Raw genomic sequence first — 26,247 nt, 5'->3', positions numbered from 1 at the left:
AGACTCGGTTTACTCTGTTGTTTACGAACGAGACATGAGAAAATTGAACATCTTCACTAAAGAGCGCGGAACTAGTCGCTTCTATCGATTGCCGAACTCGACTATGGACTTGGGTGAAAACCGAGTACTCGACTATTGATAGCAGTGTTACCACGGAAAAAACTGCATTTTGCCCACGGAGAGTAAAAATATTACATATTTTGGGAATTTGTATCAATATTTTTAAATAATTGCCTTTGTTAACAAAAAGTACTATATAGCCCAAAAACAAAAGTAAGTTCATTTTGTATCAAATTTATAAAATCTAATTTGGAATTATTTAAAGTACTAAATATTCGATGTCTTAAGTCTGCAATATTCCTCTCTTAGCTTATTATCTTCATATACTCTTTATTAAAATTAAACTGTGCTATACAAAGTAAATGTGAATCCCAATCATTTCTTGACTTTCTCAAAAAGCATCAGCTAAATAGCAATTGTAAAGGGAAGGATTATAAAAAAGTTTTAAAAGTAGCTAAACAAAGTAAAGTAAAGTAAACCTTATTAGAGTCTTCTTCTTTTTTGGTAAATGTACGTACAAATCGAAAGGTTAACATGTTTAACTTAGAACTATAGTCGTCATGTTCTATTATACAGTGAAGTCGTAAAGATATACTACTTAGCGTAATATGAGAATGTATTATGTATTTCATTCAAGGTGAAAAGAGAAAATAAGGCTTGCTCCCGGCCAATAGCTAAACAGTAAATTGCACATGGGACACACACATGAGGTGGCAACACTGATTCATAGTTGTTGTTCGACTTGCTTTACTAAAATTTTCTTTCCTTGTTAAAGAGACGCCATAAAATACCATTTCGTGCGTAAACACAGAGTTGTTTCGAAAATGTCACTCCATTGCCTACTTCACAAAGACGAATTTTGGTATCTAGACAATTAATACATGAACTCTACTGTCTTCTTATACCTTACACCACGCTGTGGTCAGGGTATTATGTATTTGTGAAACAAACATGGAGAAGGAAGCGAGATAGACCCAAAGTTACATTTGATGATCCACATAGGATCACTTTCTGAGTCGATTTTGGCATGTCCGTTCGTCTGTCCATGTATTTTTGAAAACAAAGTACAGGTCGCATTTATTGACTGATTGTACTCCATAACAATAATATTGGGGAAATATATTAAAAAAACCGCAGGGAAATACCTTTGCCAAACTCCATCGAGATCGGTTTACATTATGATATAGTTCCCATATGTATTTTTATCCCATTTGATGTTTATTGTTCTCCAAATGGTTAATATAAGTCCGACTGTAGTACATAGTACATACGACCGAATTCAATCTGGAAGAAAGTTTGCCAAATTTGGTGAATATCGGTTCAGATACAGCTATAGGTCTCATATATAAGTTTTACCCAATTTTGTATTTAAGTCCATCACACCCATAAAATGCACTCCACAACAATGATGTTTGGTGCGAGCTAACGGATACAACACAGAAATGACTCCGGTAATTTTTAGATCTGTTTAAACTTCGATACAGCTCCCACACATATCGTCATCCGATTTCTCGTTTATTATGAACTACAGATGTAATATCAGTTCAAATGGGATGGATATTGGTGAAAATCGGCTCAGACACAAATGCCTCCGTCAAATTTAGCGAAAATTAATCTAGAGTACGATATTAATGGTAAAACTAAGAAGGTAAAGTCTTTTCAAATAAGTATATCCATCTCTGTTTTTTCTGTAATTTTCCTTGTCAAATTTCACTGAATAAAAAAGAGGTTCCCATCTCTAAATCAGCTTATAAAATTGGGCCCGACCGACTTTAGCCTTTCTTTATTTTTATTTATTTATTTTTTTTTTTGTTTTGTAAATGCAGGGCTATTTACACCGAACATGTTTTACGTCATAATACAACAAAAAGGTAAGGTAGACCTACCACCTGATAACAATATTTTTCTAAGTGTGCCCGACTTCTGCCAATTCTGTGTATGTATTAATTGTTTTATTTAGACGAAATCCACTAATTCCATAAAAACAACTTATCTCTTGCCTGATTCACTTGTTGTTTAAACATGTGGAGTTATTTGACGTATAGTATTATTTTTAATTTCACGAATTACCAAGACAAATTAAAAAAATTGTCGTATAAATTAAAAAGTGATTTAAAAAGCATGGCATACAGAAGAGTTTCAATTACTGAAATATTCAATCTCTTTGAGACAAAATTAAGCTTTGCATGAAATATTTTGCTTCGTAACTAAAAATTTCACAATTTTTTTCGATATCGTAAAGAAAAATCGGCTATCCTAGTAAAAAGTTTACATTCTTTCTGGAAAAAATCATTTACATGATCTCGATTAGTGAAAATTTATATTTGTATTTTGATATTTTTCGACTATTATTCTTTTAAATGTTTTATCTGCTGATATTTAGAGATTTATTTTTTCACTTCATGATATATGTAAATATTACTTATTAATTAAATAACAAATAGTCTGTTTAAACATAGTAGAGTTTTGCCACAAGTTGAAGTGCCCTGTTAAAAATACAACCCTATTGTGCCAATTTTTATGTGGAACGACAACCCTGTCATTAAACGCAAAATATCTACTGCAATTTGCATCAGGTAATTTATCACCGGGGAATTTTTATTATTTATTTACGTTGTATTTTTATGCCAAGCAATTAAAAAAGGAGATACATTCCATTACCAAAATTTATTACAGCCAATCGTCAAACTCGTTAATAAAAGCTCTAAAAAACAATGACTGGTCGTGGAAAGGGAGGAAAAGGTTTGGGAAAAGGAGGAGCCAAGCGTCATCGTAAGGTACTTCGTGATAATATCCAAGGTATAACCAAACCAGCTATTCGTCGTTTGGCACGCCGTGGAGGTGTTAAACGTATATCTGGCTTGATATACGAAGAGACTCGAGGTGTATTAAAGGTACGTATGTTGGTATGTGTGTGCGTGCACGCATTACAATCATACCTGTATGAAAATGTTTTGTTGTTTGTTTGAATATTCTAGAAATAAAACATTTTATTTTCTCACTTGTCAAAGGTATTCTTGGAAAACGTCATTCGTGATGCTGTCACCTACACCGAACACGCCAAGCGCAAAACTGTAACGGCTATGGACGTGGTCTATGCATTGAAACGTCAAGGTCGTACTTTGTACGGTTTTGGTGGTTAAGTTTCCTACTGGGGTAGACGATCTCTTTCGTATACAACTGTCATATTGATGTAACGTATTAAAGCAAGGACAACCCATCAATTTATTCCAGATATTGACGCAGAATAATAAGAATTCCATTTCAATATGACTAAACTATCATTCGATTGTGCACACAATACATATTAAATAGTAATATAAAACCTATTTGTTTGGTGTTCCCTTTGCAAATAATAATGACTATATTTTTGGCAAATACATTTCGATTGTAATTTTGAGATAATATGACAGTATAATAAACATAAATCAGTACTATTTTAAAAGCAAACACAAACATCATGTTTATCTTGAAAGTAGGTTGGTAGGAACCTAAAATGCACTTTCATGCACAGCAAAGCACATATCTCTATTCTACTTTTTATATCCTCTGTACTATTCCCTATACTAGAATTAAATGAGACTAAATTTCCCAGTGGATTTAGCCAAAAATAGTACTTGAGGTTTCATTGAATTTGACGTAGTCAAGGTCACCGAGATTCTGATCCAAGTTACGATTGCAGAGGAATCAACGAATTGAATAAAACTAATATTTTGTAATTTTTCTAAATCTTACAGACTTTTTTAGAAGAAATAACAAAGGAAAGTTTGTTTCTGCTTTAGAATGCAGGTCGGTTCTAGAGGTTAATTACTCTTTATTAAGCTTGGCTGGATCCCCGTCCTTTGGCATCAAAATTCCATACAAGTTTGTAAAAAAGGAACTAGGTTAAAATGATGGACGCACATGTAGTTTGGCTATCTCCGGATCACCCTGCGAACGGGGTAGGCCAAAGGTTTCCAAAAACAAAAACAAACTCGTCAAACTATTGCTACTACTGCTAATGGTGTTCAATATCTTATTTTTTCACATTTCCCCTTTTTATAGAAAAATAAGATTTATTTATATATCTATTATGGCATAACCGACACATTCGAATCAATGATATTGTTATATTATTTACACAGACAATTTTCATAGCACAAAAGCTCTCTCCTCGTGTCGGTGAATATATGGGACCACTGCAAAAACTTCATACATCTTCATTACTCATCACCCAAACCAAAGAACAATGAACGCGGTGATTTTTCACGTTTACTTCTTCGATTATTCAAATAGTTATCCGTTTCATTTGGCTCCATATCATCATTAGCACTTCTTGGTGACATTGGTATTGGTGTCAAAGGCATTGCTGGTGATTTTTTACCACGTCTTATGAATACCTTTAGCGGTTGATAATTATCCACTAAATCATTACGCAATGTGTCTGAATCGGAAGTAGAATTGATTTCGCTATTTGTACTTCTTGGAGTGGTCATCGAGAGGTCATCTAATTCTAGTTTTTTTAGATTTATATTGGAATTATGATTGTTGTTTTTGTTAAGATTTTTTACTAAAATATTATTGTTGATGTTGCAATCGGCATTATTGTTGTTGTAGAAATTCACGTTATTCTTTTTGGCACTTCGTAATTGCATTCGTGTATTTATAACTGTCGAGACGGTACTGCGACTAGTGTTATTCGACAAAGTGTCCCCAATATTGCTCTCAATTTGAATGGCTGGGATATTGCCCTGGAAGAGTATAAAATTAGATGTTTTCATATTTTGTATTAACTATTTTAAAGTAACATTGATGTATTCAAGAAAAGAAAGAAACAATTCTCTGATTTTTTGCAACAATTTGAGTATTTATAGAATAAAACTCACATAGAAATATTTACGGTAGAATTTATATTTAGGAATATTGTTATACAGTAAATCGAACTGCAACTTGACTTTCAAGATGATGGGAAAGATTGAAAGTTTGAAATTATATAAAAATATATGGTGGAACACTTAGTAGCCCTATATAGTATATCCCTAACTTGGTCTGAAACTAGAATTTTGAAAGGGTTTGTCATGCGAGTGAAGGCTGAGTTTTCGGAAATCCGCACTAAACGAGTACGAAAAGTACTAAAAATGTAACACTTGGTATTGGACAAACGGAATGATATAGATGGAGTTAAGGAAAGATGTATAAGAGTTTTTGGAAATTCGAACTTTAAGGTTACGAGAAGTTCTAAAATAGTGTTAGACTTTGAAAATGGTACCAATTGGTATTAGGGGAACGGATAGATCTAAAAACTAGAAATTTGATATGAGAATCGAGTTTGGAATGTAAGATTGATACATTAGGGTGGTTTTAACAAAGTGTATTAAGTGTGCGAACTGTACTAAATGGTAATAACTTGGAACAGTTTGGTTCAGGGTGAACGGAAGGTGGAATTTTGTTTCGGAAATTATTGTATGAAAAGTACTGAACGGCACAATATTTGGTATTGGGTGAAGGGATAGAAATTTTATATTTGGTTTACCTATGGTATCTGTATTTAAAATTTGGCGGAGAAATGCTACCTATATTTGTACGAAAAGCACTAAATGGTAATAAGCGTGGTATTTGGTTAAGGGATAAAGCTGGAATCCTCAAATTTGAGGTCTCTGTTGGTATGGTTGGCGAAATCTGACCTAAAACTTGTAGTAGGCTTAATAACAGGTCACTTTAGGTTAGGGCCATGAATTCTAAGTGGGGGCCATGGGCTATTGCAGGCTTTGTCAAGACGAGGGAGAGATAGAAACTGCGAAACATTTACTCTGTCACTGTCCAATTCTTTTTAGAGCCAAACAGAGACTCGCGGGTAAGCGAACTCTGCATGATCTGTCTACACTCTTTAATACTGAGCCGTCAACAATACTTCAGATAGCCAGAAGACTAATATGGCTAAAGACAACACTATAAATTCTGCGTGCATACATCTTATCTAACATAATCTTTATCTCTCTCCCTCTCTCTTCATTTCTTTCCTTTCACTCTAATCAGGATGATAACAATGTACCAACAGTGTTTCGAGTGGGGACATTCTCATCCTCTAACCTAACCTCTGTTGATATCTATAATTGATATATGGAGGTGAGTTTGGAAATGCGTCTTATAATTATTCGAATAGTACTAAATGCTACTACATTTGGCATTAGTTGATGGGATAGGACTGCATTCCTCAAAATTTGATATTGAGGTCTCTGTTGGTATCTGGGATTGAGATATGGATGTGGTTATTATTAGTACTAAATTTGGAATTAGTAATAAGGGTGATATTGAGCTTGATATTGAGGTCTTTGTTGATATCTCGAATTATGATTGGATGTGCATTTGGAAATTTTGAAATATTGATTTTGGATAATTGTTGGTGTCTAGGATGGAGAGATGTGGGTTGTTTTGGATATGTGTACTAAATGTTACTAATTTTGTTCTTGAGTGAATGTATAGAGTTGGAATGCCGAAATTTGATATTGAGATCCCTGTTGCTTTTTCTGGTTTACATATGTAGACTTTGAAATAAATTTGGGCAGAAAATTGGATGTGGGTTCATTGTGCAATGATTTTATTAACCTCCTTATCGGTAAACTTCAAAATTTACGATTTTGAAGACATTTTGGTGTAAAAGGTAAACATTTCCTTATTATGCTTTCCGAAAATGAAAAAACTTCAATAAGTTTTGATTGAAACATTTTGTAAAATGGAACAAATTGTGAATTTTGAGTACTAAACGGAAGACTTTTCACAGTAGTGTGCACTAGCTATTGTCTTTATAAAGTTTCAAAGCAATGTTTTTAATATTATTGTACAAAATACTTTGTACATACACATGAGTTGGGTTGAGACGCTGGGAAAATCTAGCAATTAAAAATACATTTTCTAAATTTTCCTAGCCGCCATAAAATATCATTTCATCTATTTCCCTAAAAACTACTCTGCCTTTCTAGTTTTGAAATAGGGAATAGAATGACCGCATCCCAAGTCATAGACAATCACCAATAACATTAATATTTACCAACTAAATAATTCATTATTCTGTATTTGTAATAAATAGGTATATCTAAATAAATATATTATACTATTAATATTGTCCCCTTTGAAATTCTAATTCTAAATCGTATGAACATAAAATCTCATAAATTTCTTTACGAAATTGCAAAGCATTTAAACTTACATCGCTTTCATTGGAAAATTCATGATCCGATTTGGAGATTTTACGTTTTGCCGAATCCTTAGGTGGTGATTCAACATATTTCATTTCACTTTTTACTTTGCGAACTTTATGTGACTTTCTCGACTCTTTTGGTGTTAAGGTTTGTTCGCTGGTTTTAGAAGAAATGCCATTGAAAGGTATGGAAATAGTTTCATCTTCTTCTTGTTCGATTTCCGTTGACTGCTGCAAACGGTGGGCGGATTGACGAGGAGTGGCTTCGTCATTACTGCCGGCAACGCTATTGGCCAATTTTTGAAAATCGTTGCGCCTTAATAATTAATAAATTTAAATACCATAATTTCTCAATTAATCTAATCTCTTTGGGGCTTACTCTCTTATGATTGATTGCAATGACTCATCCTTGACCAGTACATATCCATCGGGTATTTGTGAATTCATTTTGCTTTCCAATTGACTTTCATAGGCGAGAATTTGTTGATTTAATTTATCATTTAACTGTTCGGCTTTTTTACGTAACATTCGTTCAAATTCAAGTTGTTCTTCAAGGGTTTTAATTTGTTCCTTGAGTGCTGCAATGGTTATTTTGGGACGTTTGATCATTGTCCCATTAGGTCCTGGTACCAACTCATGATTTTTCTCAGCCAACAGCAATTGATCTTCATCTTCTTTGCCCAACTGCTCGCGTATGCTACGCTGTAGAAATTTACTGATACCCGCATTGCCACGTACATTGAAATCAATTATATAATTATTGAGCTCCAAACAATCGAGTATTAAATTTGCTGCACGATCGGTAAGGCCACAATTTTCCATATCAATGACTAGGTTTGGGAAAAAATATTTTATTCTTAATATAATAAATAAAAAGTTTACATTCCTCACCCTTTATCCACACATCTTCCTTTAATACTTCAACTATCGGTTTTATACCCTCGTCGCCGATTTGGGGATTGCGCGCCAATGTAAGAGATCTCAATCCTGGCATTGTGTCAGGATCGACATCTCTGTAACGCAGAGATTTTTGCCAGCCTTCAGTGTAACGACTTATTTTCTGTATTTTTACCATATCGGCCACATATTCGGCACCCTTTGTTGTCAATTCACATTCCGATAAATTTAATTTCTCTACATTCTCTAAATATTTAATTGTATTGCAAATGGCCTCGCAGCCCTTATCGCCAATATTGGAACGTTGAAAACTTATATCGTTTAAGCTTTCATTGGACGATAAAGCCTGAAAATATATGAATATTAGAAAAATTTCCATGTTGTAAGACTAAATTGTGAATTATTTGTATATTTGTAACTTATATACCTAAAAAATATATACAGGGTGAGATAAAAAAACTGGAACACGTCAAACGCCATACATTTTTTCTTTTAAATTATATTGAATGAAAGCAAAAAATGTCGGAAATAGTATCAAATTTTAGAATAAGTTTAGATTTGCTCAACTTTGGCACGAATTATGGCCTTCAAACGGCCAATGAAGCCGTCACATGCTGCCCGAATGTTGTCTGTGGTATTTTGGCCCATTCTCGGCGAAGCGCTTGCTTGAGGTGATCGACACCTTGGCATTTTTAGTGCAAACCTTACTTTCCAAAATACTCCAGGCACAATAGTCCAACGGATTGGTATACGGAGATTTTGGTGGCCATTGTGCGCTGGAAATGAAGCGAGGAACCTCATTTTGTAACCATTCTTGGGTGGCGCGTGCTGAGTGAGATGGTGCTCAGTCTTGTTGGAATGTCCAAGGTCTGCGGCCAAAATATTTGCGGGTCCAAGGCTTTAATACACCCTCCAGAATATTTTCGCGATAATATTCGGCATTTATTCTGATGCCACGGTTGATTAATACGAGCGGAGAGCGACCATCGGCTGCTATGGCGGCCCAAGCCATCACCTTGCCCGGCGCTCGAGTTCTGGTGGCCAACCGAAGGTGTCCATTTTCAGCTGACCTCTTTTGCAAGTAAACACGATCATTTCGTTTGTTTACAAACTGCTGGAGAACGAAAGTTTTCTTATCGAAGAAAACCAAATTCGGCAGTTCACCACTTTCGGCCAAGCGAAGCAACTCTTTAGCTCTTTTGAGTCTATTTTCTTTCAGTTGCGGTGTAAGTTCTTTCACTTTTTGAAATTTCAATGGCTTTACCCCGAGCTCATTTCTCATTGCGATATGTTCAGCTCATGAACCATTTTTCGGACACTGCGATGCGGGTTTCGATCAAGTCGCTTCTTTACTTTTCAAACCTTTTTTGCTGATGTTGCTGTTTTCTTCCGTCCACTTCCTTGTCGTCGAGCTACGCTACCAGTATCACGGTAACGAGCGATGTGGTTTTCCAGCCAAATATAAAGAAATCACAATCATCACAAATATCTTTTTTCTGGAAAATTCTCACCAAAATGTTTTTTACGCTTGTAAACAACATAATGACCTGTCACTGAAATAATTTTAAAAGCTGTCGGACGAGTGGCTTAGAAATGACAGCAGTCTGAAGGTGATTTTCATTCCAAATCTTTTAGCTCTAACCGTTCACATGATACTATATGGTACCAAATGTAATACATTTTAGTACTTTTCGTACACTTATACTGGTTCGTTAAATATAAAGAGTACCATATTTGGTACCTTTTAGTACTTTTTGTACCGTTCTAGTACGAATTTTCAAAAAAACAGCTTTATCTTACACCTTCGAAGCAAGAGTGACCCTCACAAAAATATCAAGATTCTAGCTTCAACCGCTAAGTCTGGGCATTAATGAATCATAAGTCGGTCAATCATTTTTATACCCTCCACCATAGTATGGAGGGTATATTAAATTTGTCATTCCTTTTGTAACACCTCGAAATATACATTTTAGACCCCACAAAGTGTATATATTCCTGATCAGCATTAAATTCTATGTCGTTTTAGCAATGTCCGTCCGTCTGTCTGTCTGTGGAAATCACTCTAGTGAACAAAGTGAAGTAGGTTGATAAAATTTAACTGAAATGTGTATTATTTCTGCAGGACTTTTGGTATTGAAAATGGGTCATGTGGTCCCTCCCTTCCTTTTTTTTGGTATTTTTGTGATTTAAGCGACATTATTAACAGGAAATGTTTCAAATTTGGTATTTGAAGTTCGTAATGGGTACTACAGCCTATGACAGAAAATTGTCTGCGCAGGCCCACATTTTCGTATAGCTCCAATATAACGGTACCTCCCTATATTCGGAATTTTGATGATTTTAGCTACGTTATTCACCGTATTTTTATACTCTACACCACAAGGTGGTCAGGGTATTATGTCTTTGTGCATTTGTTTGTAACAGGCAGAAGGAAACGAGATAGACCCATAGTTCCTTTTGATGATCTGCATAGAATCACATTCTAAGTCGATTTATGCATGTCCGTCCGTCCGTCTGTCTATGTATTTTTGTAAACAAAGTACAGTTTGCATTTATTGCCCGATCCAGATGAAATTTTGCACAAATCATTTGTTTGGCCCAAGGACGAACCCTATTGAAATTGGAAATAATCGGTCAAAATTTAGATATAGCTCCCATATATATCTTCGTCCGATTTGCATTTTATTGTGCACCAAACATGTATTATCAGCCCAAATTGTATGGAATTTTGCATATACACCCAAACTAGGTCTGAAAATATGTATGCCAAATTTGATTGAAATCGGTTCAGATATAGCTATAGCTCCCATATATATTGTTCATCCGATTTGTTATTTTTGTCCACCGCTTCCGTAATATGCACTCTGCAACAAATATATCAAATGCAGCTCAGAAATACACTTGCTAAATTTTATCGGGATCGGTTCAGATTTGGATATAGCTCCCATATATAACTTCGTCCGATTTACCTTTTATTGTGCACCAAACGTCTAATATTTGTCCAAATGTAATGGAATTTGGCACTTACGACCGAATCGGGTCTAGAAGGTAGTATGTCAAATTTGGTGAAGATCGGTTCAGATGTAGCTATAGCTCCCATATATACTGCTCATCCGATTTGTCATATTTGTTACCCACAGCCGTAGTATGCACTCCGTAACAACGATATTCAGGGAAATATATCAAATACAGCTCAGAAATATCTTTGCCAAATTTTATCGAGATCGGTTCAGATTTGGATATAGCTCCCATATATATCTTTATCCGATTTCAAATTAATTGTGCACCAAATGGGCAATACAATTCCGAATTTAAAAGATACAAATGCTTCGGCATATTTAGTCCTTTGAACTTTAAGTTATAATTATAATCATAGCGTGTATGATTGAATTCTCCCATAAAAACTTTTATTGCTATGTGGAGCTCTACTAAATTAGCAAAGTGGTGTAGGGTATCATAAAGTCGGCCCCGCCCGACTTTTAGACTTTATTTACTGGTTTTATTTAAGTTTCGCATTTGAATATTGTAATGGCTTATGACAAAAATTGCCTATGCAGGTCCACGTCGTCGTATAGACCCTATTATTTCGGTATTTTTAAGATTTTAACAGAATTTGTTAACGGATTTTATTTATTTATTCATTTTTTTTTTTTTTTTGGAAAATTTACTTGTTTTCTTTTATTAATGTGGATTTAAAAGGTTGTATACATTACCTTTGCTATAGATTCGACATATTTCTCATTCAATGGCAGACCTTCAAGTATTAGCACACGTAAGTTCTTGTTGTATTGAATGCAATTGGAAATTGCTTCCACAACTCCAGAAAATATAAATTTCGTAAACAACACTGGCTTCTGCCGAAAGAGACGGGCTTTCTTTTCCGTATCCAAGTGTTCGAGAACTAAGATGAACATTTAAAATATGCTCAATCCCACAGGAAGTTGTTATGGTTCCTACTCACCCATTGCAAAAGTTTTGCGCATGCGTATGGCTAATGTCTGCAACACCTGATCATAGTAGAGGGCCTCCACGATCAGCAACCAATCGTTGACATCTAATTTATCACCATAGAAATCCAGCGAGGAGGTACAATTATTTTTCGCCTTAATATCCGTTAATGGGGTTAGATTTTTTGCTCGACACAATTCCAAATAACGAAAATGAAACGAGCGACAGCGGGTCAGTTTTTTCGATGACGTACAACTTGATACATCACGCAATTCTAAATTGTTGCATTTGGGCATTGTGGTTACTGGCTTGCTGACAGAAATGAAAACAAAAATCGATTCAAAAAGATTTAAATGTATCCTGTTTCTTACATCCTTTGGGCTCTGCTGATGTTCCTGTGGCTTTGTTGTAATATTAAATTACGCTTCCGTTTTCCGTTCTATATTCCACTATTCGAGGAGAGGCTTGTACACGCTTCTGTCTGTCCGTTGACTTCGAAAATTATGAAATATTTTTTGGTTGTATTGGCTTTTTTTATGAAATATTGTTGTCAAATTATTTATTATTGTTCTTGTTGTATTTTTATTGTTTTTTGGTTTTTTGTGTCTCTTGGTTTTGATTGAAAATGTGCAGTCAGTTGAGATATTTTAATAATACTCACATTCTCACGAGGTTCGTGCTTGTAAATTAAGTCATTAAATGGGTAAATGGTTTCGTTTTAAGACCAACATGTTTTAGGATCTCATTCTGGCCTATTTCGGATATTGATGTACTTTGTGTGAACCAGTACATGAAATAGTTTTAAATCAGTTAATCGTGAGAATGTTAACAAATTTTTGATATGCCATAATGCCTCTAAATGATCTACCGAACTTTTATATTTTTTTAAGATTCGGCTAAGGTAAAGAGTGTCATCGTGTTGCTCCCAAAACGTACACACAGAGCTCCATTATCAAAATAAGGCCTTAATGGCCGACAATAAATAAACTGTCCTCTTTTCCAAAAAAAAAAAAAAAAAAAAAAAAAAAAACAAGTGAATACCCTCCAAGATTTGGAAAGAATTTGGAAATTAAAAAAAAGGAATAAATAAATAAAAAAAATAATTCGTTATAAATTCTGTTAAAATCTTTAAAATATATAGGGAGTTATATATAGGGAGTTATCGTTATTTTGGGTTCTATACGAACACGATGACCAGCAATTTTCTGTCACAGGCTGTAGTGCCCATTACGAAGTCCAAATACGAAATTTTAACAATTCCGGTGACTAATGTAGCTAAAATAATCAAAATACCGAACATAGGGGGCACCGTAATATGGGGGATATACGAAGACCTACTGAGACAATTTTCTGTCACATGCTGTAGTTCTCATTGGGAACTACAATTTGAAACAAATTTGAAACAATTCCCATGAATAAAGTCGCTTAAATCGGTATACTCGGTATATCGGAAGATATCGGTATTTAGGGGCTACCTGCACAGACAATTTTCTGCCTTAGGCCTTAGTTCCAGTGAATAAAATCGCTAAAATCATCAAAATACGGAATATAGGGGGGTACAGTTATATGGGGACCTATTATGGGTAGGTTGTAGTACCCATTTCGAACTATCATAACGAAATTTGAAGCAATTCAGGTGAACAATGTCGCCTAAAACAGCCTATTTTCAATACCAATACAATACCAAAATACATTTGAGTAAAATTTTATCAACATACTTCAATTCGTTCGGAAACTGAAGTAATTGCCTCAGACGGACATACGTACGGTCATCGCTAAATCGATATAGAATTTTATGCTGATCAAGAATATGTATACTTTGTGGGTCTGAAATGTATATTTCGAGGTGATACACACTTAATATACCCACCATACTATGGTGGAGGGTATAAAAACATGTCAAAAGTATCAGATCTATTACCTATGCCTGTCTCAGTTTAATAAAATATATTTTGACTTGCGTTTTGGCTATCAAAGTGTTGAGCCTTTTATGAAAGAGATACCGAAGAAGAAGACAAAAATTGTCCATTTCACATTTGACCTAACTCTGGAATAAATATTATTACGAAGTGTCAGGTTTGGACTATATCGACTACTTCCTGCTAGTAAATATTTATATGTTTAAAAATGTTGTTGTTGGAATGGACCTAAATAGAAATAGAATGTATAATTATTCATTGTGGGGGAGATTTTGGAAGGTGTGAATCGATATGTTCAAACCTATATAAAAGCCTTAATAAAGTTTTACCTAAGAAAACGAAACTCCTTTGGAATTTTGATCTACAAATCCACAACCCAGACAGGCTTGTGGCGAAAAGTCGAAAAGTCAAAACTAAAATTTTAAATTTGTTCCAACAGTTCTTGTTAGGCCTTTTTAGTACTCAAAATGCATAATCTTATTAAATTCTTATGTATACTTATAATATCATACAGGTTAAGATGAAAAAACCGCAACCAACTTCAGACTGCTGTAATTTCTAAGCCACCCGTCCGACACTTGTTAAAATTATTCCATTGACAGCTCATTATATTTTTTACAAGCGTACAAAAGCATTTTGTCGAGAATTTTCCAAAAAAAAAAAAAAAATATTCGTGATGAAACTCAAGCGTGATAGAGTGATTTCTTTATATTGGCTGGAAAACAAGTGCTCGTTAGAGCACTCCAGCATTTAAATGTGAATAGATCTTTTGTGTCTCGTACCACCGCTCGTTACCTTGATACTGGTAGCGTAGCCCGACGTCAAGGAACTGGACGGAAAAAAACAACAACATCAGCAGAAATGGTTCGAAAAGTAAAGAAGCTACTTGATCGAAACCCGCATCGTAGTGGCCGAAAAATGGCTCGTGAACTAAACATATCGCAATATTCCATTCGCCAAATACTGAAAAATGAGTTCGGGGTAAAGCCATTGAAATTCAAAAAAGTGCAAGAACTTACACCGCAACTGAAAGAAAATAGACTCAAAAGAGCTAAAGAGTTGCTTCGCTTGGCCGAAAGTAGTGAACTGCCAAATTTGGTTTTCTCCGATGAGAAAACATTCGTTGTCCAGCAGTTTGTAAACAAACAAAATGATCGTGTTTACTTGCCTAAGAGGTCAGCTGAAAATGTGCGCCTTCGGTAGGCCACCAGAACTCAAGCCCCGGCCATGGTGATGGTGTGTGCCGTCATAACAGCCGATGGTCCCTCTGCGCTCGTATTAATCGACCGTGGCATCAGAATAAATGCCGAATATTATCGCGAAAATATTGTGGAGGGTGTTTTAACGCCTTGGGCACGCAAACATTTTGGCCGCAGACCTTTTACATTCCAACGGGACTCAGCATCATCGCACTCAGCACGCGCCACCCAAAAATGGTTACCGTTGGACTATTCTGTCTGGAGTATTTTGGAAGGCAAAGTTGGCACTAAAAAATACCAAAGTGTCGATCACCTCAAGCAAGCGCTTCCGGGAATGGGCCAAAATGCCACAGAGCAACATTCGGGCAGCGTGTGACGGTTTAATTGGCCATTTGAAGGCCATAATTCGTGCCATGAGTGGCCAATTCGAACAAATCTAAATTTATTTTAAAATTTGATGCTATTTCCGACCTTTTTTGCTTTCATTCAATAAAATTAAAAAAAAAATGTAAAAATAATGGCGTTTAAAATTTGATGCTATTTCCGACATTTTTTGCTTCCATTCAATAAAATTAAAAAAAATGTAAAAATAATGGCGTTTGACTTTGTTGCAATTTTTTTTTATCTCACCCTGTATATATGGGAGCTATATCTAAGTTTTGACCGTTTTTTTTTCAATTTCAATAGGATTCGTCCTTGGGTCAAACAAATGATTTGTGCAAAACTTCATATCGATCGGGCAATAAATGCGACCTGTACATTGTTTACAAAAATACATGGACGGACATGCATAAATCGACTCAGAATGTGATTCTATGCAGATCATCAAAAGGAACTATGGGTATATCTCGTTTCCTTTTGTCTGTTACAAACAAGTACACAAAGACAAAATACCCTGACCACCTTGTGGTTTAGGGTATAAAAAGTGATGTTGTCGGACAGATAATCCGTTTTTCGTTATTAGAAGTTTCATTTAAATACGAACTGTTTGATCAGCAAATGGTCAGATCATCTTCCCCTTTACAATACCAAATTTGAAACAATTATGTGGGTAAATGTGACTAGGATTATCAAAATACCGAATATCCGTGGGTGTCGTTATATGTGCGCTATAGGAAAACGTGGAACTAAATATTATATAGGGGAAACCGATTATTGTAGTAAAAAAATTATATTCTTGCAGTTCTGTATACACTTAAAATATGGAGATTCTAAAGAATCTTAATCTAAATATCTCCAAAAGTAAAAAGATTTTTTTTAATTTCTAAATGTTTACCATTTGTAGAGGTAAATCTCATCGGCAATATTCTTTCTTATTGGTGTAATTAATCACAATTAAGACATTTTAAACGCCAACTAGATGAACACTTGCTACTCAAACCAAATATGTCTAAATCATTTTAATTTATATGTATTCCCTGATCCACAGTTTCACATGATAAACCTGTTACCTAATAAAATGCCAACAACAATAATATGATAATAGGTTGGCTTTTCGTTAGTTTCATATCCATACAATGACCTTAAGTTGGGAATGGACTTTTGTGTTTTTTAGTATCCATCCGTAAAAAATCAACATGTCATAGAAAACATTTTACATTTTTAAAAACTCTTCATAGAATAAATGTTCTCATATGTGATATTTACAATGAATTATTTTAATTTATGCCAAAAAAAAATAATTTTTCGCCTGGCTGTGTGTCAGTCACTGGTTGTTTATTTAGGCCCCCATATGGAACGACACACAGTTATAAAACCAAATACCGAACAAAGAAAGAACCCATGAACTTTGGCATGGATCTATTTGGTAGCACATTTACACCATTCCTTCCATCCAAGAAATGTTCTTTAAAGCCCCAAATGAAGAAATTAACAACTGTGTGTGTGTTTTTAAATGTTTTACGAAGTTGGGTGACCGTTTAATAAAAAGCAAACTGTTTTAAAAAGGTGTCAGTGGATTGGTTGGTTATGCTTGGTTAATTTATAAGAAAAGTCGTTAAAAACGGAACCGGATTTAAGAAACAACCGTTTTTTTCGGGTAGCATGGGATTTGATAGGGTCAATGAAGTTAGTCATGTTTTCTTTAACAATATATTTCAAGGAAATAAATGGGGTAATAAAGTTAACTATAACTCACACAACATACTTCAGTAAAAATATCACACATTCAGAATTTCTGTAGCTGAGAGTAAGTGAATACGTGTTCTAGTTTTTTTCTTTTTTGTTTAAAAGTCTTCAAAAAACTTTTAAATTCAATTTCCAGTTGTTATCCATAGGATGACTGTAAACATTTCCACCCATATCCATCCTATAGCTTCTGGACAATATTTAAAACATATTATCATGATATCTCTTTTAGAATCAAATCTATAAATCACTATTGATAGAAATATATTTTATGACTGTTTTCATTAAAATTTTATTTAATTTAAATTTAAATATTATCAATAAAAAAATATTATTATTATTTTATTGTTTGAAAATTTATCACAAAATATTATTTACGTACATATTTCATATTCAAAAAAAAAAAAAAAAAACGACTTGTTGCATTTTGATTGACTGCGTGTACAGGTTGTTGTGGGGGTTGTAACTATCTCAAACTCTTGCATAATATTTGTTTCCGCTATGAAATCGGCTTCCGTTCTATGGCCGAACATATCTCTTTGTTTAATACAAAAATGTAAACAAACACGGCACAGTGTTTCTCTAGAGTTTTGTTTATTTTATGATTTTTACAGGTTTTGAACATTAATTACAAGTAAGGAAAATAATATGATACCCGTACACCACTATGCATATTTAGTACAGCTCTCGTAACAAAAAAATTTATTTCAAGTAGATCATACCTCGTATAAACATTTGACCTTAGATCAGTTATAGTTTGCTATAGAGTGCATGGTAACACTTGAAGAAGGATTATATTAAAAAATATATCGGAGCCGAGTTGCACAAAATGGAAACGTACGTCCCGAAATTCACTCCATTTGGGCTGATATTAGCACAATAAACATGAAATCGGATTAAGGATGTGTATGTGAGGGACTTAAACACCAAATCGTATGACACATATATATGGGAGCTATAACTATATCTGCAACCGATTTTCTCCGAATTCGATGTAATTGCTTTTAGACTGAATTCGGTTGGATGTACCAAAATTCAGGACTTTTTGGCTGATATTGGCCATTTGGTGCTCAATTAACCCGAAATCGGTTGAAGACCGATTTACAAAAATACGTGGACGGACGGACTGACATGCATAAATCGACTAAGAAACTGATTCTATGAAGATGCTCAAAAGTAAATATGTGTCTATCTCGCTTCCTTCTCTATGTTACAAACAAATGCACAAAGACATAATACCCTTACCACTATTTGTTGTATAATAATAAACAAATAATGGGAAAGCCGAAAAATTATGGAAGTAGAGTAAAATCGGCAACCATAAAACAGCGGGATGTTCCGCTTATTTTTACATTTTTCAAAACATTTTAGTTTAGGATATAGTAATAATAAAAAATCCAAGTCAATTTTTACAAGGATGCCTCCCTTTATATAATATATTGGAAAGCCCCCCTAAGTCGATTTCGTATACAGTCCTGCAAAAATATTGCCTTTGGTTTTTGACCGGTGGAATTTGCCATAAATTTACGCCCTCTGTCGTGTTGATAGGTATTTTCGCAAAAAATTGTGGTTTATTTTACCCGTTAAATATTACCCGATGGCCATCGAAAATGCTAGGATTCGGTTCTGTTCTAAACTTTAACAAGTTTTAGGTCCATTCGAACTAAATATTTTGCGTTCATCTCCAAAAACAATAGGCTTCTGTTCTGACCCTAGTCCTACCTCCATGAGAACACATAACTAGATCGACTTAGCTCGGCAATAGTAGAAAGATCCATACATAACATCATATGTCCAGGGCCAATATTTCGAGGTGTTACAAACTTTTTAACCCCTCCCCCCCATACTGTTGTAGGGTATAATTATGAGTCTCTGAACAAAAGAATCCTATATCCGGTATACAGCTGATTTTTTCTAATTGGAAACAAAAATTTCCTCACAACGTCAATGAAGATTGACTTCCAATATTAAAATTATCTCCATCAAATGTCACTATAAGCCACCAAAGACACAAAATATCTATTTCCATGGCATATCAAAAATTCCTTCCCATATTCCAAACTTTATTAAAATTTGTGCATCAAAACAAGAATTCGGCTGAAAAAGGGATATATGAACTGATCTGAACAATTTGAATATTTGTAGGCCAAATTCCTTCACACATTTTAATTTAATTGAAATTGAAATTACATAGCGTGTTCGGATGAAAGTTTATATGGTAGCTATATCCAAATCTGAACCAATATCATTATAATTTGACAAATAAATTTTTAGACCAAATTCCATCACACATTCCAAATGTCATTGAAATTTGACACACACAGCGTGATTGATGGATCAAATACGTGAATGAACATTGATCAACAGATTTGTGCTTCCAAAATCTATTTTTTTGACGTTTCCTCCGATTCTGATGTTATATTTCCAGTTTCAAGTGGAACTTCAAAAAATTATATAGCGTATGTTACTTTCAGGCAATGATAAAATAAATTTGGAAATTTTCAAGAAAATCTGTTTAGCGGGTTTTGAGTCCATAAATTACAAACAATCAAAAGGACAAACATTTTCCTCTTTTATAGATATACAGGGAGAGATGAAGAAACTGCAATCAACTTCAGACTGCTGTCATTTCTAAGTCCGACAGCTGTTTACAAGCGTACTAAAGAATTTTGGTGGGAATTTTCCAGAAAAAAAGTTATTCGTGATGGAATTCAAGCGTGATAGTGTGATTTCTTTATATTTGGCTGGAAAACCACAAGTGGCTATCGTTAGAGCACTCCAGCATTTAAATGTGTCTCGTGCAATCGCTCGTTACCGTGATACTGGTAGCGTAGCCCGACGTCAAGGAAGTGGACGGAAGAAAACAGCGTATTAATCGACCGTGGCATCAGAATAAATGATGAATATTATCGCGAAAATATTCGGGAGGGTGTATTAAAGCCTTGGGCACGCAAACATTTTGGCCGCATACCTTCGATATTCCATCAGCACCATTGCAATCAGCAGCGCACAATGGGCACCAAAATCTCCGGATACCAATCCGTTGGACTATTATGTCTGGAGTATTTTGGAAGGCAAGGTTGGCAATAAAAAATACCAAAGTGTCGATCACCTCAAACAAGCTCATTGGGCGTTTGAAGTTTAAATTCGTGTCAAAGGTGACCAATCCGACATTTTTTGCTTTTATTCAATAAAATTAAAAAAAAAAATGTAAAAATTATGGCGTTGACTTTGACGGTTTCATTGGGCGTTTGAAGTTTGAATTCGTGCTAAAGGTGACCAGTTCGAACAAATCTAAACTTATTCTAAAATTTGATGCTATTTCCGACATTTTTTGTTTTCATTCAATAAAATTTAAAAAAAAATGTAAAAAATATGGCGTTGGAGTTTGTTGCAGTTTTTTTTTTATCTCACACATTATGAACTAAAAATAGTGAATTTTAGACTATTCCGATGGAAATTTAGACTAACATCAAAAGTACAATTACGTGGCTATACAATGATATTGGTGGATATATTCTTCATTCAGTTATAACCTAAAGGTTAAAAGTTCCCCCTCTGAAAAGTTGTTTAACCTTTTTTAAATGGTTTACTTACTATCATTTAATATCTGTATCCCACAATTACTTATCTATGAAGTGTATATTTTGTTATCATATTTGTCAAACCACTGTGCAAGTATGCCGGTATTTAAGAGTTTTTCGCTCTTTCGACAATTTATTTGGTAAACATAAACAAAATCAAATAACAATTGAACTTGGCTTAAATTTTTGTCATACAACAACTAACTGAGTCAAGAACTGCACTCGTGATGAGCTTTTGAAGCCGGCACACACAATTGTTTTTTGGCTGTACTTAGGCGTTGGGGTGGGGAACGGAACATGCATGTTTAGCACGGTTACACTTGGTTGGCTTTGGTAACTAAAAAACGGCCGGAAGAAGGTACGGCGACGGTGGGGGTATACAAAGTTTTTATGTCTAGCCTTTCGTCGGTCGGCACGTTTCAATTCCATTGCATTCGTTCATTCATTACTTGTTCATTATGATTTTCAGTTGTTTGAATCGTCATCATTATGATCATTTTGTCGTCATCATTATCACGAAGTATATTACTTTGAATGAGCCACTCTCATGTAAAGCTATGTATGTTTGTTTGCCCCGAAATGTGTGGTGTACTTAAAAGCTACAACATACACCATTCATTCTTCTTCTTCTTCGTTGTTCGTTGGCAGCAGTGGTTAATACCACACATAGCAATGGTAAGTTTTGGGCTAACTACGGGCTGGGCTTAAACCTCAAATGCAAAATATTCAAAATTCAGTCGTTACAACGTCGTGGAACTTTACGGTTGAATTTATCGGTTACCAACTGGAAGTGGAAATAATTAATTAATTTTTTTTAATTAAAAGTGGATTATAGATAAGATGTGAATGTTGAAGAGAAAACATAAAAATATTTGTTAAATAAATAAATAATGGATTAGTATTTATGTAATGTGATTAAATACTAAAATGCTTATTAATTGTGCAACATATGAATAATATCAAAAAATGTCAAGTAAAAATAATTAAAAAAAAAAAATTAATTAAAAAAATTAACAGGGAGAAATAAAAATTTCCCACAAATAAATATTTTTGTTGGATGAGAAAAATACTATATTTTTTGTTCTTTTGAATTACCTCAAGGATTACTAAGAATACTTGTGGAATAGCCGATTATATTGATGAGTGGTACGTTTATATTACTTCCCAAACCTAACATTAAGACTTTTTTCTATTTACGTCTATTTTCTATTTCTATACTTCGTTTAAAATCTCTCAAACCAACACAACTCCACTACCTAATATCCGACGTACGTTTTCGATAATACCTATTATCCTAATACCTAATATCCGACGCACGTCTCTACATGATTTTAATACATGTATATAATAAACCTTAAATTTGGAAGAATGTTATTACTTTTTTAAAATTTTATGTGAATCTGGACATTGCATATTTTGGGTACGAAACATTTCACAATAGTGGGGAAGGTGAGTACTTTTGTACGGAAGTAAGTAACTTTTGTCTTTAGGCATCATTTTTGTATTTAGGCACATGCTTAGTCTATTTAACTGACTAATTCGATAAGTCCCGAAAGAGGTATAATCAATAAGTCATAATAAATTTCCCAGGGAAAATGTTATTACCAAATAATGGGTTTAATGAGTACATGTTTGCACCAGTAACTATTTACAAACTATCATCCCAACCCATTTTTATACCCTCCACCATACGTAATATGGAGGGTATGTTGAGTTCGTCAATCCGTTTCTAACTCAATGAAATAATAATTTTAGACCTAACAAAGTATGAACAGGGTGATATAAAAAACTGCAAAAAATCAAAATTGAATAAAATCAAAAAATGTCGGAAATAGCATTACATTTTAGAATAAGTTTAGATTTGTTCGAATTGGTCACCTTTGGCACGAATTATAGACTTCAAACGGCCAATGAAACCGTCACACGCTGCCCAAATGTTGCTCTGAGGTATTTTGGCCCATTCCCGGCGAAACGCTTGCTTGGGGTGATCGAAACTTTGGTATTTTTTAGTGACAACCTTGCTTTAATACACCCTCCAGAATATTTTCGCGATAATATTCGGCATTTTTTTCTGATGCCGGTCGATTAATACGAGCGGAGAGCGACAATCGGCTGTTATGGCGGCCACATCATCACCATAGCCGGCGCTTGAGTTCTGGTGACCAACCGAAGTCCACATTTTCAGCTGACCTCTTTGGCAAGTTTGTTTACAAACTGCTGGACAACGAATGTTTTCTCATCGGAGAAAAGCAAATTCGGCAGTTCACAACTTTCGGCCAAGCGAAGCAACTCTTTAACACTTTTGAGTCTATTTTCTTTCTGTTGCGGTGTAAGTTCTTGCCCTTTTTTGGAATTTCAATTGCTTTACCCTGAGCTCATTTTTCAATATTTGCCGAATGGAATTTTGCGATATGTTCAGCTCAGCCATTTTCCGGCCACTGCGACACAGGTTTCGATCAAGTCGCTTTATTTACTTTTCAAACCATTTCTGCTGATGTTGCTGTTTTCTACCGTCCACTTCCTTGACGTCGGGTTACGCTATCAGTATCACAGTAACGAGCGATGGTGCGAGACACAAAAGATTTATTCACATTTAAATGCTGTAGTGCTCTAACGATAGCCACTTGTAGTTTTCCAGCCAAATATAAAGAAATCACACTATCACGCTTGAATTCCATCACAAATAACTTTTTTTCTGGAAAATTCTCACAAAAATGCTTTTGTTCTCTTGTAAACAATATAATGAGCTATCACTAGAATAATTTGAACAGCTGTCGGTCGAGTGGTTTAGAAATGTCAGCAGTCTGAAGTTGGTTGCAGTTTTTTTCATCTCACCTTGTATATTGGAAAACACATTTTAGTCCTTTATTTGAAATAATGCCATAGTGTCCTGCAAGAATTTTACCTCTAGTTTTTTTTTTTTTACCGGGGATATAATCCTTATATTTAACCTCTATATCGTGGTGATAAGTATCCAAAACAATTTCACACAAAAGTCGGGGTCCATTTCACGGGCTAAATATAATTCAAGGGTCTTCAAAATGCTATATATGCGATATCTTGAATATAAGCATTAATGTAAGGGGCAGAAGTGAGATTTTCGTGCAATTGTGAGTTCGCCAGGATTAAAAATATTCGGGGTTTAGTGGACATTTTTGTATTTTTTACATAAAATTTATTTTATCCGCTGAATATTGTCCGACCATGCTCAATGGTTGGCTTCTGATCAGTCTACAATTGCGACCTGTAGAGCAACTGCAAAATCAGGAAATTTTTCTGTTTTTGGTCCACTCCAATCCCTAAATATTATGAGATCATCAATTTTAACAATTTTTGTTTTTTAAAATTAAAAAGTTTTACATGTTTTTTTAGATTTGAAACACTCACCCTTCTCTATTTCTTGTATTTTATTAATCCAAGTTTCCTAAATATGTAAAGTTCTATATGTATAACCAATAAACTATTTGTATGGTTACTTTCCAAAACAAAAAAACAAAATGTCAAATTAAAAATCGTGATCTTTTCAAGAACTATGTACATCCACTAAATAACTTTCTTTCACCTCTTGTGTGTATCTTCTTAAAAATTCAACAACAAAAACACAAGAAATTTTATCATTGTCGAGTTTAGAAAAAAAGACTGAAATAATTATGGTACGTGTTATTCATGTGGCACGTTCCAAATCATTTAAGTGTTGTAGCTGATGTCGTTAAGACAAACGGGGCGGACGAAACAGAGTAGAAGAATTCAACTAAAGAATAAGACAAAAACGAATGTAATAATTCAAAGACATTGCCTCTCATCTGCTTGGCTTTTTTGACTGCTGGCGTTGTAAAAGTTTAACTATCCATTCACCCACACGCCAACCAAACAACCCAACATTGATGCCGCCAGGTAAAGAGTTCATTTGCTGTAGTTACGGTTAGTTAATTTTACCAGAACATCCATTCAGCAACAACAACAAAGAGTAGTATTTCCCTACCATTCAGCCATTCTTAACAACATCAACGTTTCTCGTTTTCTTTCCTTTCGCCGGGGGTTCTTGACTCTGTGTCCGACGGAAATACACAGACAGTCGCATCTTACCATCGTCTAACGAGTGTTAAAGTGCGTCCCAGCTGATGAAATACCAAACATTTTATATGCGCGATACTTTTTAAGAAGTGCGCCAGCGCAACGTCTGTTTGGTTTCTTATTCGAAGAAATTTGAATATTCAAATCTCCAGGGCTAAAGAAGACATACAATACAGTATGAAGAATTCAAAACCACCCCATTGGATATTTTAATGAGGAATTGAAAACGACAATGTAAATTCTTACATACGTACGTGATCGTGGGGTTGATCATCCCTTGGTGGAGTTGGTTTAACATCCATAGAATATGTCATATGCATTTTTTGCATGCATATCATAACTTGAACCACATCCTTATAAATGCTGTTTAGGTCGCATTTGTGTCTTAGGGTGGAAGGGTAGCAATTTGAAAAAATCATCCGACCTGATAGCCATTAACGATGAACCAAACAGCTATGCCCGAATATCTATGCAGTGAGCTCCCGATATACAGATTCATACAAAGCAATTTCTCTTTGACAAAGAAGTTTCAGAGGACTCAGAATAAAACAATTTAAAAAGCAGTAAGTTCGGCCGGGCCGAACTTTGATTACCCTCCACCATTTGGAACGAATTTGGTAATTTTCAAAAAAAATAAAATCCGTTAAAAATTTTGTTAAAATAAATTCCGAATATAGCCGTAATATTTCGGTCTATACGACGTGGACCTACATATGCTTTGTTTGTCATAAGCCATTACCATATTCAAATTCGAAACATTGAATAAACAGTGAATAATGTAGCTAAGATCATCAAAAACCGTATGTAAGTAGGTACCGTTATATAGCAGCTATACGAAGAGCTGGACCTGCATATACAATTTTCTGCAACAGACTGTAGTTCCCATTACGAACTCTAAATACGTAATATGAAACTACTCCGGTGAATAATGTCGCTAAAATCATCAAAATACCGAATATTTGGAGGTACCGTTATATGGGGGCTATATGAAGTCGTAGACCAGCACAGACAATTTTCTGACATAGGCTGTAGTATCCATTTTGAACTTCAAATACCAAATTTGAAACAATTCCGGTAAATAATGTCGCTAAAATTATCAAAATACCGAATATCGGGAGGTACCGTTATATGGGGGCTATATGAAGTCGTAGACCAGCACAGACAATTTTCTGTCGTAGGCTGTAGTATCCATTTCGAACTTCAAATACCAAATTTGAAACAATTCCGGTAAATAATGTCGCTAAAATTATCAAAATACCGAA

At 34.6% G+C, this 26,247-nt stretch overlaps 2 protein-coding genes across 4 annotated transcripts; one reads left to right on the top strand and one right to left on the bottom strand.

Annotated features, from left to right (window-relative positions):
• The first annotated feature begins 2,534 nt into the window (after nt 1–2,534).
• On the top strand, nt 2,535–3,673 carry LOC131807015 (histone H4). The gene is made up of 3 exons (XM_059132038.1): nt 2,535–2,636; nt 2,737–2,954; nt 3,072–3,673. The coding sequence occupies exons 2-3, from the start codon at nt 2,775–2,777 to the stop codon at nt 3,201–3,203; spliced, it is 312 nt and encodes a 103-aa protein (XP_058988021.1). The 5' UTR covers nt 2,535–2,636; nt 2,737–2,774; the 3' UTR covers nt 3,204–3,673.
• A 422-nt stretch (nt 3,674–4,095) lies between these two features.
• On the bottom strand, nt 4,096–12,643 carry LOC101898418 (protein Cep78 homolog). Of its 3 annotated transcripts, none has more exons than XM_020034795.2 (7): nt 12,454–12,643; nt 12,096–12,390; nt 11,848–12,035; nt 8,129–8,480; nt 7,617–8,067; nt 7,247–7,553; nt 4,096–4,790 (listed from the first exon to the last, which is right to left on the bottom strand). In XM_020034795.2, exons 2-7 carry the CDS (start codon nt 12,376–12,378, stop codon nt 4,263–4,265), a joined length of 2,109 nt encoding a protein of 702 aa, XP_019890354.2. In that variant the 5' UTR covers nt 12,379–12,390; nt 12,454–12,643; the 3' UTR covers nt 4,096–4,262. The 3 variants fall into 3 exon arrangements, with proteins under 3 accessions (XP_019890354.2, XP_019890355.2, XP_011290207.2); XM_020034796.2 differs by having other exon boundaries at nt 12,096–12,386; XM_011291905.3 differs by having other exon boundaries at nt 12,096–12,394; nt 12,454–12,642.
• Nucleotides 12,644–26,247: the final 13,604 nt, after the last annotated feature.

Source organism: Musca domestica, unplaced genomic scaffold (genome assembly GCF_030504385.1).
Source record: "Musca domestica strain aabys unplaced genomic scaffold, Musca_domestica.polishedcontigs.V.1.1 92, whole genome shotgun sequence".
Taxonomy (NCBI): Eukaryota; Metazoa; Arthropoda; class Insecta; order Diptera; family Muscidae; genus Musca; species Musca domestica.
The sequence above is the reverse complement of the archived record's forward strand: the minus strand, read 5'-3'. Positions and strand labels throughout refer to the sequence as shown.